The sequence below is a fragment of the Chiloscyllium plagiosum genome, unplaced genomic scaffold, assembly GCF_037043375.1.
Source record: "Chiloscyllium plagiosum isolate Xiang-an unplaced genomic scaffold, Cpla_swu_hap1 HiC_scaffold_19, whole genome shotgun sequence".
NCBI lineage: Eukaryota > Metazoa > Chordata > Chondrichthyes > Orectolobiformes > Hemiscylliidae > Chiloscyllium > Chiloscyllium plagiosum.
In genome coordinates this window covers 54652584-54665215 of record NW_028270157.1, presented here as the reverse complement: position 1 = coordinate 54665215, position 12632 = coordinate 54652584, and the positions used below count along the sequence as shown (strand labels likewise).

Genomic DNA, 12632 nt, shown 5'->3' with positions numbered 1-12632 from the left:
GACGGAACAAAATCACGTCCACATAAATGGCTGCATTTCCCCAACGTGTACAAATGCCGGTGATTTCTGTTATTTTTTTTTGCTGGGTGTTTCGATTTAAAAACTTCATTCTTGCCTATCACTCTCCTGAAAGCATGCGGATGTGTGCAAATGGAGAGCAAATTACATTTGGTTGAATGGTTGGAAGGGCGGCGCGGAAGCACGGCCAGGGTTTGTGTGTATGGATGCAATTACAGCACCAGAAGATTTCCCCCCGCCCCCCATTCCCCCCCGTCCCCCCCCATTCCCCCCGTCCCCGTCAGCGCTCGACACGCTCCGAGGGAAACCTGCCAGACTTGTGAAAATAAACTGAAACGGCGGCTCCCTCTGATCTCCGTAAGGGCTTGCAGTGAAACAAATACCCTGGTGCAATTTTCCATTTCAGTAAAATAAACAGGCTGCAATTCCACCTGCATGTGGAAACCGCTCCAGCTAAATGGATAATGAGGCTTTAATGACAGGGAAGAGGACAATATATATATATTTGCGATTTCACTTTCCAATCACCCTTGTTAATTGGCTGGGAAGCTCTTCCTTCTTGCTCGAGACTTCGACTCTCCAGCTCCTCGGATGCTTACCGACCGGCTGTGCTTTTCCAGCATCACACTCCAACTCAGCTCATGGGGAGCTCCTCGTGTATTTAGATGGCTGCTTATAAATCAGTATCCGGGCCAACTGAGCTTGTCCTTTTGCCCTGCGTTCCCCTTACACGACCCATTGTCATATTAAAATCACTGGGTAAGATGCCACAAGAATAATAGCGGTACTCGCTCGGTTAGACACCTACCGTGCGCCTTCTAAGCCGATACATTCTGGGTCTACTAGCTCAACAATGAGATTGGGGGGGGGGGGGGGGATACAATTTCTTTTGGTTAAACATTAGCCTTACCTAGACCATCCCCAACAAAAAGCGGTGTCCTCGCCATCAATTCAACCCGCCTCTCGCCGATATCACGTTAAACCAAATCGCTTTTGTGACCTCAATATTATTCAACCCCAAACTGGGCTTCCACTCTCCATCAAGAAAATACTTTCACCCTGCCTCAAACACTCAGCAATGCCTGTATCAACGGTAAACTAAACAACCACAAGTCATCTATCTCTTGGTCTCCCAGTTCCCATAACTTAAACGTCAACCTATACAGACTGTTTTATTCATACTCCAGGCTCAGCTTCCTCGTTTTCCCTCACCATCGGGAGTGATGCTAAGGCCATCTCGACCATACGCTCCTCATCACTAGCACCACGCCAACATTAACACCTTCTTTCTGAACAACTCCTTTGGGCAAACGTTAATGGGGTACCTACTAATGTTCTGGCTCTCCCCGTGGCTCTGTTTCTTCATAAGAAACAGACAGACCCCGAAAACCTCGATCCAACTCGTTTTCAAGTTCACTTTGTAGTCAACAGTTACGATTGAACACCTGGAACTTAAAATGAGACAGGAATCAGAACACTTCACTCGTTGAGACTAACCTGCTCGCTTATACCTCAATGGACCTTAGACTAACAGCAGATCCCTTTGGAACTTTAACAGGTCGGAGAAGAGCGCTTATTAATGTTTGCTTTGTTGACAACTGAGCTGGAACAAAAAAAAAGTCCTGGGTAAGAAGTTAATTTGAGCTGAAATTTTTAATTCGTGACGATTGTAACTTTCACTAGTTTCTGAAAGATGAGGGAAGCCATGCTCTTGTTTCGTCACCGAATTTGGAAAGCACAATAAAGTTATGTTCATAAGCTAACAGCCAAGCGTCCCAGTTGGGGTGAACCTACAATCAATGGTTAATGATGTCCGCAGAGAGCACAAAATTAATGACTTTAACTCATCGCTAAGATATTTGATCTAATATTTTATCACAGGGGGAAAACAGTCGCTTTCATGTCCTGACTTTTTTTTCCCCAAGATCCACCCCTCCCCCGACAAAAAAAAGCAGCAAATAAATCGGTAACTTTGACAACTTATTTGTATCTCTTACCAGTATCGATCTGCGTTCGAAAGTTTTCATTCATCCAAATTATTGGAGATTTGACAGGAAGCTAGCAGAAAGATGGAATAGTGACTAAGATGGTAAAAAGGGCTTAGCTTACCCCTTGCATTTACAAATACCACTTATTGCACCTACAGGGCCGTTTATGAGAATGTTGGAACCTCATGTTATAATATTTGTTTCGAATTTAACCATATCCCTTTGTTCTGACCTCTAGGATAAAATCGCCCTTTGGTTGTCAGGGAGATCGGAGTTGGACACTGGCGCCTGCCGACTCGAATTGGCTCAGCGTTGGGAATTCCTCACGGACGGATTGTGAAATCCCAGCAGTCGTCAGGCTAACGTGGAGGAATCACAGGAGGGAGAGATACTAGGAAGAGAGGAAGGTGATAGGAAAGTGGTGGATGCCAGGAGGGAGAGAGGTGCCAGGCAAATGGTGAAGTCGGCAGCCTGGATCTGTTAGCAGTAGGGAGCTATGAGGAAATAGCTGGAGATGGATACTCAATCACCGGCTGCCCAAACCCCATCCACCTCCCTCCCTGCGCGCCCCCGCGCTTTCCCCTTCCCAGCCCCTGAACGCGCGCTCCTTCGAGCCACCACCTCCCCGGACGCGCGCACGGGGCGTTTGGAGGGGCTCGCGCACGTCCAGAGTGGGAGCCTTCCTCCTCCCCCCACATTCCAGACCCCGAGCTCGCAGGCGCGCGCCTGCCAGCAGTCGCGACGTGACCGTGCGAGCGCGCCCCCGCGGCACTCCCCCCCCCCCCCCCCCAACCGACGCTCCCGCATGAAAATGAGGCTGTCAGCTGGTCAATGTCTCAGTCCAAACGCGTCTTATCAAAGAAACACTCAGCATCGAATCATATCATTATGGGCACTGTTTGTTTTTCATGGCACTTTTGTTTGTTTTTCATCCTGTTAAATACTTGTCGTTCCTTGGGATCTGGGGCGCTCGTCGGTAAGAGTTCCGAAATATCTACCTTCTGACTGTGTGTGTGTGTGTGTGTGCAACCGTTTCCTTTCTGAAAATTCTGCAAAAGGGAAATTTCACTCTGTTTAATTTCAGCGAGGAGGGTGTGAGTGCTTGTCAGTGGGGGAAATGTGAGGAGCTGCCAGTGAATGCAGGTTTGCGGTCTCCCTTTTTGTATCGTGGGTTTTTGATGGAGTTTAACAGTTAGATCTAGTCAATATGTTCAAATCTGTAGCTAACTATAAACCCCCCTTCCTTTCTCTTTGGCGAGAAAATGTTTGTAATGTCCAGAGGTACTAACGTGCGTTAATTTTTACTTTTATTTCTGGTCAAGGGACAAAATAAAATACCTGAGTGAGGCACGGAACAAAGGAGCTGTGGCCGGTTCGCATTTTAATGCTAATCTGCGACTCCTTTTCAAGTTTTTTTTTGTAACAGTTTCTGCGTCATCGGGATTAATAAAACATTATTTTTGTGGTAAACGCGCTCTGCATGTTTTGGAAACCAACTGTGGAGATTTCCTTTTGAAAGTTTGTGTGCGGTCGCTGAGAATTGTTGAATTTCTCTGCGCGGTTTGGTTAATGAGAAACCTCGGACACACGATCGGCTTGACTTTTTTTTAAAAAAGTGTTATATCTTTAGAATCTGACAGACCTGAAAGACACGCGAATGAGTACTAAGGCATTCTACTTGACAAGGTATACCGTGTAAGAGCCTTTGCAAAAGTTGCATTAATTAAACTGAGGGGGTTAATCTTCACACAATTCTATGTTGTAATCATTAGAGGAATAATTCCCTGAAGAAACGGAGAAGATTTCTTGCTTATTGCTTAACACATCGCGGAGTGACTCCCTCAAGCCGAAATGAAAAAAAAACCCTTTTAGACTCATTTAAAGTAATTCTGAAGGCGATGGCAGTGTCAAGGATCCCAGCTGTCAAGTTCCTTATGAAAATAGCACTTGATAATGAGTCAAAATATGACACGGCAGTTTTTCTTTTCCGCTTGGCTGCATCCATCTTCTGCTGGAGTGCACTCTCATTTAGCTGAGACCAGGGTTTAGACTTGACTGAGTCGGCAAATTCAATTGATTTTCTTTTTTATTATTTTTTTCCAAACAAAAAGGAGAGTGGTTGTTTCCGTAAGGGCTTTGAATAATTGTCTCTGAATAAATGAGGTCGCACCCATTCAAGACTCGCGTAGCATTTTAACGCTCATTAAGTTGCTATTATTGTCATGTAATGGACCATTGTATTCTACTAAATGTAGTATCAATGAACCCTACAGACAGATCGAGGCTATTTTGCTTTTAAAACGTCCATCGCGGCAGAATTATTGAGTTATAGTACAAAACGCGCGTAGTTTGGTACAATTTTCTGTGTTGTATCCTCGTATTTACTTTGGCCGTCAGACTCGGGGAGGAACTGTCTGACTGTGTCCCAGACACAGATGGATCATTATACCGTGAATAAATCGAAGACTAGTCAAGTGCCAGTAAATAGAGCCGCCGTATAGTCCAGCGGCACTAGCATTAGCTACATCAAGGCGCATGCGACAGCTCTCCGTCAACTTCCAATACAAACCAAATTCGAAAAAATCTCGACCGATTTTGGTATTCTTTTCAAGACCGACTCCCAAATCTGGAGTCATTCTTTTTTTTTAACGGAAATACTTAGCAAGTTAGTTTCACCGTGCGCTGTAGTTTGATGTAAAAATCAATGCTCTCAAAAGTTTGAGATTTTCTAATTCCAAATAGCTGCCCCGGGGTTTGTTTTAGTACGCACACCGTCTCAGGCGGGAGTAACCCCACCTGTCATACCCACCCAGGCCTTCTCCAGACACCAAACGCTCGGCAGCAAGGGCTTGGAAATGCCCGAACCGACTCTGTGGGATTGCTGTAACAAGGTCAGAAGTGGGACTGAGCGAACTTTGACGTTGTGAGGCCGTGGGTCTAATGATGAAAACAGAAAAATATTCGCTGGTTTGTTATCGCCGTCTCTGGCGACAATCAAACGGATTCGAGCAGAAATAATGTCACCATTTAACGCGACGTTGCCTCTCGATTAGCTCCTCACTTCCTCCCAAAGTTCAAGGTGCGGTAGATTTGGTCAGAAAGAGGCGACCTTCGCAAGAACAGGGGTGAATTATTTCTCTCTCTCTCTCTCCCAATGACATGAAGCCCCCTCCGGGGCTGGGGGGGGGGGGGGGTTGCCCGCTGGGTGCTGCCGCTGCAATGTTCCCCCGCGGTTAACAGTGACATCGCGCTGTCACAGCCATCACTCACAATGCATACATATGTTGCGCCCATCCGTTCGCAATATTGGCCCCATGGGATACTCCAACCTCGACAAGGAAGCATTACAGACCACGTTCCCCCCAGCCCAGCAGACTGGGATTGCTAACTGGAGTTTGGACAAACCAGAATCTGTACACACGACTGTCTACTTCTGAAGGAGAGGCAGCAGAATGTGCGAATCGTCAGCAGCTATTTTTTTGTTATTGAAAATAAAATGCATTTACATTTAAAGTGCAGGATCGTTAGCTTTTAAAAGTTCGTTTTTGATTCAGCCCCAGTGTGTTTTAAAAAAAAAACATTCGACATACGCAGTTTGTTTCCAAGCTGCTATTGATTGGGAGTGTACTTCTGGGCGGATTTCTCTGGCAAATTGCGTCAGGTATATCCAAATATGTTGGAGCCCAATTCTCGTGAATGCGATGCCACAAAGTGAAGAGGTTTTGGTGAAGCGGAGCACATCTCTGAACGAAAATCTAAATTAGCCCACTGTTGGAATTTGGGTATTTGTTTATTTCTTAACGATGTTTGGTGAAGGTTTTATTTCAAGTAACTTAAAATGTCAGCTTTGACTTCCTATAGTTCCGGGCACTTGGTGAACTGAGCCCAAGCCATTTGTTCACCTTTGCCAGCTTACGCCGGAGCTAGGGCGCCTCTAAGCCTTCCTGGATGATCTGATCATTTCTTGCTGTGTATCAGCCAAACTCATCAACTAAAGGCTGTCACTGTTAGTCCGGGAAAGTGTCCATTCTACTCCCGAGGAACCGAGTAAGGTATCTGACAGGTATCCATGATTTGGAGATGCTGGTGTTGGACTGGGGGGTACAAAGTTAAAAATCACACAACACCAGGTTATAGTGCAACAGGTTTAATTGGAAGCACTAGCTTTCGGAGCGCTGCTCCTTTATCAGGTCGTTTCCATGCCGTTTTATACAATCGCAGCCCCAGTGTTAGTCACTATTATCGGGTATGGCGCCGCCAAGCCAAAGACACATTCTGTCTCTAGCACAATTGAATGAAACACTCCTGCATATGAATATCATGATGGTGGGTTTATAAGCCACGCATCTCAAAGAGTGGCAGACCTTATCAAATAGTATCTTTTTGGCTGCTTACAACAAACAAGATACTGACTACCAAACCCGCTTGATCTTTCAAATACAGTAGACACAATGCTACAATTGGACTTGATTTGCTGGATAATCCGGGGTAGTAAAGAATCACATTGATAACAATTGGAATTGTCAGAAGAATTAGCAATATGGCAACTTGCATGTACTGAAACTATATATAGAGTCATAGAGTCATAAGAGATGTACAGCATGGAAACAGACCCTTCGGTCCAACCCATCCATGCTGACCAGATATCCCAACCCAATCTAGTCCCACCTGCCAGCACTCGGCCCATATCCCTCCAAACCCTTCCTATCCATATACCCATCCAAATGCCTCTTAAATGTTGCAATTGTACCAGCCTCCACCACAATCTCTGGCAGCTCATTCCATACATGTACCATCCTCTGCGAGAAAAAGTTGCACCTTAAGTCTCTTTTATATCTTTCCCCTCTCACCCTAAACCTATGCCCTCTAGTTCTGGACTCCCCGACCCCAGGGAAAAGACTTTGTCTATTTATCCTATCCATGCCTCTCATAATTTTGTAAACCTCTATAAGGTCACCCCTCAGCCTCCGACGCTCCAGGGAAAATAACCTCTCCCTATAGCTCAAATCCTCCAACCCTGGCAACATCCTTGTAAATCTTTTCTGAACCCTTTCAAGTTTCACAACATCTTTCCGATAGGAAGGAGACCAGAATTGCACACAATATTCCAACAGTGGCCTAACTAATGTCCTGTACAGCCGCAACATGACCTCCCAACTCATATACTCAATACTCTGACCAATATATATAATAAAAACACACACACACACCCAATTTATAGTTAGAAATACCATGTACACGTGCTGTGCCTGTTTCAACTCCAGAAAATGTGTGATAGCCTTTCAGGGCAATGCTTTGACCAACTGGAGTCAACCTGTTTGGTTTAAAATTTAAACAAAACCTGACAGTTAACTTTCAGTCATCATTAACCCAAGCATTTTTCATGGCAGCATTTCAATAATTCAAGTGTACTTGGAAATCATACAGCATCCTCCCCTCATAATATAGCATAAATGTTGGTTTTCTCTTTAAATTAGTATTCTTCCAAGTTGTGCTGAGTACGAGATGAAAAATTTCGACAATAGTTATCGAAATGTGTTTAGCATGGATTGTGTTACTTTTCACATTGAAAAATACAAATGTTATTTTTTTGTTTTAAGAGGAAGAAAATTAAATCAGTTTGGAAGTTTGAATGAATAGTCGGATATGCTGATACAGACGACAAATTGGGGGAAGGGTTGTGTGGAAAGTAAGTACTGGTGTAGATCAGATGGATCAAATGGCTCACTGCAAAGTCACCAAGAAATAACATAGGGCTAAATTTCTGCATGCTGACTGTGCAAGATGCTTCAAGATCCACTCCCAACCCCAGATTGAAAATAATTTTGCGTGCTTGTAAAGAAAAAAGGTCAAGCCAGTGATGCAGAGAATATCGTGGTTATTGGTTACTAAGCAACCAATATGGACCACTGCAATTGATCTTATCAACTTTTTAAAAAAAAATGTCATGTACACCAAAGATGTGACTTGTTCTTTTAATACCTAATGCTGCCATTGTGTCTCTGTAATTTGATTAAAATCTCGCTGACGTATCTTTCTGATCTGGTTCTAGATGTGGATGAATGTGCAGTAGGAACAGATGACTGTCACATCGATGCAATCTGTCAAAATACGCCTAAATCCTACAAATGCATTTGCAAACCAGGCTATAAAGGAGATGGGAAGCAATGTGAAGGTAAATTGACTTCATCATGTGAACATCTTTCTATTCAAAATATCAAATAAATCCCTCTAACCTCTGGGATTGCAAATTATTTAAATTCATTGGATATATTGTAAATCTTGCTCTCCATTTCTTGTCTGCAATCATTACTTTTGAATGAACTTAACGTTTTGGCTAAAATTTTCACTTTTCTAAACACATTTTACAACCTATTCCTTAGTCTGCTGGATGAAAAATGAAGCAATTGGCTTTGGTATCCACTGTGAAATTTTAGAGTCTATCTCGGAATAGAAATGTTCTTTTTGAGGATTCTGAAGCAGCCCCTTCCGAACATGCACAAACATGATGTTCTTGATCCAGGTGAGGCTGTCTGGGGGAGAAAGAGAGGAAATGAAATATTTACCTGATGATCCAGAATAATGACTCAACTATCTCAATTCCTGAGATTCTTAGCCTTCTAGTCTAAGCATAATGCTGACAATGATCAGCAACTCAATTTCCCATCGACTGTCATGTTTCCAAAATTGTTTTCTGATGTACACATTAAAAAATAACTTTTTCTGATGTGATTTTCCTTGGAGATTAAAAGTTTGATGTGAAATTCCCCTCTCTCTTGATCTCATTACATGTTCAAACTTATTTTAGGAACTTTATGTTTTTCTCAGTGCAGTGCTTCATAAATTATTTGCTTGCAATCGATATACAGAAGAGAGTTCCAATATTTTTATAACGGAAAAGAATGATGAATTGCATGAGAACTGGGGACATGAAAAAATGCCAAGCTGTTATGTTTTTAAAGTTACCGAGACCAATTGATTGAGAGTTTTGAAGGAGGAGAGTGAAAGTGGTATCCCTCAGGAGTGTGGAACATTTTGCAATGCTACATATAGAAAGTCCCTTACCGATGATAGGTGTACAGACCTGCTTTCTCCACATTGTGTTTCTTCCCTCAGCAAATTTTTTTTTACTTCCAATTTTGCCAGTTTCATTGCTCTTGTTGTTTAAAGGAGTTTTAAAAATTTTAATCAGATCTGGCTGTGATTGGGTAGATAGGAATAGATTCAGCAAAATTAGATCCACCAGAAGTGCTGGCCAGCAGATGAGAGGTATTGGGGAAAATGATATGGTTGACCATCTCTAAAGCTGCAGAAGGAAAAGAGGTATAAAGCATCATAGGTACAGAGGACAGAGCTTGCTGCTTTGGCTGTAGTGATTCAGTTCTGACAGTCACAAACCTAATTGGGAGTTATGGACATGATGGGCAAGAATTTGCAAGATTTGCATGACATGTTCAATAACTTGAGAGTATATAAAGGTTGGAAATGGGTTTATATTTTGCAAGAACAGAGTAGTCTTTTTGAGTACCTGAGAAGGTTAAGCTTTATTCAGTGACACCTAGAATAATTTAGCTTCTTTCTAGGAAGAAGTAGGGGTTTACAATCTACTCATCTGCCTGTGGCATTAGGTGAGGAATGAGCTTGTGATGTTTGCTTAATTTCAATAGGAGCAGCATTTTTCTTCACATTATTTTTATGCGAAACAACTCCTTTCAGCACTCTCAATGAGCAGATTATTGACTTCAGGATGATACTTATTTAGAAAACCTCCATATAAGATGTTGGAAAGCATGAAAAAACTCAGATGAATATCTGTAGCCACTGTTGTGTAGTCCATTTGTTCATCTGAGAAAAAGTCAAGAAATTCAACAATGCTTGAATACACGAGATTACAATCTCCAGCGGAGTCTCTGTGAGCTTTCGTTGGGGAAGAGCCACCACTTCCCTCGAACAATGTCAACGAGGTATGTGGAAAAGAAGGAAGTTAACCTATTTTTGGCTAGTGGAACATCAAAAGACTGGTACAATGAGTTGTCACCCAATGTTATGGTTGCCTTCCTGAAAATCTCAAGTTCAAGTGAAACATTAGTTGTCATGGGAGTCCATGTTAGATATTTGGTTCAGTTGTGTGGGAAGCTTCCCTATTGTTATACTCAGAAAGGTAGCTGTATTTAAACAGAATTCAAGTCCACACTTTTCCATTAGCTAACTCCATAAAAATCACTTCACTTACCACCAGCTCCTCATATTTATACACACAATTCAAACCCAGTTAACTCTTAATATCCATGTTCTGTTCCCTCATTTCATTAGTCTTCAGACATTTTTTCTGATCACATTAGATAGTATCATCTATCAAAAATCTACAAATATTGAAAGATAATACTTCTAAGTTAAAACTTTTGATATTGTCGAATTCTATGTTGGTAACTGAAATTACATTTAAAGAAGTTTTAAAATGTTTTAAAATGCTCCTGCCCGCCATTTTCATATCCTGGACATTAATATTGTGTTGGGAGAAAGGCAGTGAACAAGAGTAGCTTTGGAAGTAATTTCAGAAGAAACATGGCAGAGATTGTAACTTGGAGAGTGCAGCGAACAGACTTTAAATAAATCTTGTGATACTTAATGAGTTACAGGCTCCTTCAACTGAACAACATTGAAATGAAGCAACATTAAATGTGTTCACTTTAAACAAGGATTTAGTATGTATGTCAGTTCATAGAATCCCTACAGTGTGGAAACACGCCCTTCGATCCAACAAGTTCACACTGACCCACCGAAGAGTAACCCACCCAGACCCATCCCCCTACCCTATATTTACCCCTGGCCAATGCACTACCCTACTCATCCCTGAACACTATGGGCAATTTCACATGGCCTATTCACCTAATCTGCACATCTTTGGATTGTGGGAGGAAAATGGAGCACCCAGAGGAAACCCACGCAGACATGGGGAGAATGTGCAAACTCCACACAGACAGTTGCCTGAGGCTGGAATTGAACCCGGGTTCCTGGTGCCGTGAGCCACCATACTGCCCACTGAATATTAGATTTTGGGGCAATGTCAATTCTATGACTGTGACCTGCACCCTAGTAGGCATATTCAGGCTGTTGGGCTGAACTTGACTTGAAGGCTGTTTAGGCATGAATGCTGAGCTGAATCCAATTGTATTTTGAGATTAATGGAACAGAACACATTAAGCACAGCTCTGATACAACTACTTGCCACACTGAGTATTAGAAAAGGAACATCATGACATAAACACTGATGTCAGCCCAGTGAACTTTCTCCAAATGCCAGTATACTTTATTTAGATAAGGGGACCAAAACTGTTTGCAGTATTCCAGCTGTGGTCTGATTAGTGCCTTGCTGTAGTCTTAGCAAACCTTACTACATCTATATTGCAATCGCTTTGAAATAAAGGACAACACTCCATTTGCCTTCCTCATTATCCAATGAACTTGGATGCTCTCTTTTTCAGATGCATTCATGAGGAACCCAAATCCTTCTCTGCTGCAGCTTTTGACAGTCTTTGTTCTTTTAAATAATATTCAGCTCCTCTATTCATGCCAAAGTGCACAACCTCACATTTACCCACATTTTATTCCATCTGCCAGTTTTCGCCCATTCACTTAACCTGTCTATATCCCTTTTGACTCTGTCATCCTTGCCACTGCCTTCCCACTTGTTTTTGTGTGTTCTGGAAACTTGGCTACAGTTTTTAAGCCTTGCCCAAGTCGTGTAAAGATATTGTGACTGTGATTGTGACCCAGCACTGATCCCTGTGGCACTTCACTAGTTACAAGTTGCCATCCTGAAAATGCCCACTCCCGCTTATCCAAACTTTGTCTGTAATTAGATGCCAATCCTTTCTCCATGCTAATATATCACCCGTAATACCAAGGACATATGCTTAGTAAGTATTCCAGTGTATCCTATCTTATCAAATGCCATTTGCTAATCCCAATGCAATATATCTAGTGGATATTCTTTATCTTTCCTGCTTGTTACCTCCTCGAAGAATTGTAATACATTTGTCAGGCATAATTTCCCTTTCATGAAGCCATGATTTTGCTTGATCATATTATGTTTTTCTAAATGCTCTACTTATCAATAGCCAAAAATAGTGGTAGATTTCTGGCCACTTCTTAATTGTGTGATGAATTAAAATCAGATAACTTGAAAAGCTGGTTGTTAAAGTTGCCAGCCATTCCCACTGGACACTTATCAGTCGAAGGATGCCCGTGATAAAGAGTCCAGATCAGTAGCTCCAGAGTAAATTAACCTGTACAAGCTTGTCATATGGTCATGTCAATGGATTGGAGTGGAGTTGGCCATGATTTGTACAGGCAAGCCATCATTCGACATCAAGATCTCTCTGTGAAACTGCAAGTATGGCTAAACCGATTTCAAAGTCAAGAGTGCTATTGATTGGAGACCAAGTGAATTTGATATTGCAAGTGGAACACGAGTGTAAAGCAAAAGGTTTACATCAGAAAGTAGTGAGTATGGTGCAGGAAAAGCACAGCAGATCAGGCAGCATCCAAGGAGCAGGAGAATCAACGTTTTGGGCATAAGCCCTTCATCAGGACAAAGGGCTTATGTTTGAAAAGTCCTGCTCC

General features: G+C 42.4%; 1 protein-coding gene and 1 long non-coding RNA gene across 3 annotated transcripts in view; one reads left to right on the top strand and one right to left on the bottom strand.

Annotated features, from left to right (window-relative positions):
* Positions 1 to 493: 493 nt before the first annotated feature.
* Positions 494 to 5467, bottom strand: LOC148146783 (uncharacterized). Its single transcript, XR_015760480.1, has 3 exons — positions 4816 to 5467; positions 2016 to 2076; positions 494 to 1469 (listed from the first exon to the last, which is right to left on the bottom strand). It is a non-coding gene; the product is annotated as an uncharacterized LOC148146783 (long non-coding RNA).
* scube1 (signal peptide, CUB domain, EGF-like 1) overlaps positions 2806 to 12632 on the top strand; it is a 282891-nt gene continuing 273064 nt past the window's right edge. For both annotated transcript variants that reach the window (XM_043709201.2, XM_043709200.2), the window contains exons 1-2: positions 2806 to 2982; positions 8059 to 8181. In XM_043709201.2, the coding sequence (XP_043565136.1) occupies positions 2838 to 2982; positions 8059 to 8181 (268 nt within the window). In that variant the 5' untranslated portion in view covers positions 2806 to 2837. The remainder of the gene's footprint in view (positions 2983 to 8058; positions 8182 to 12632) is intronic.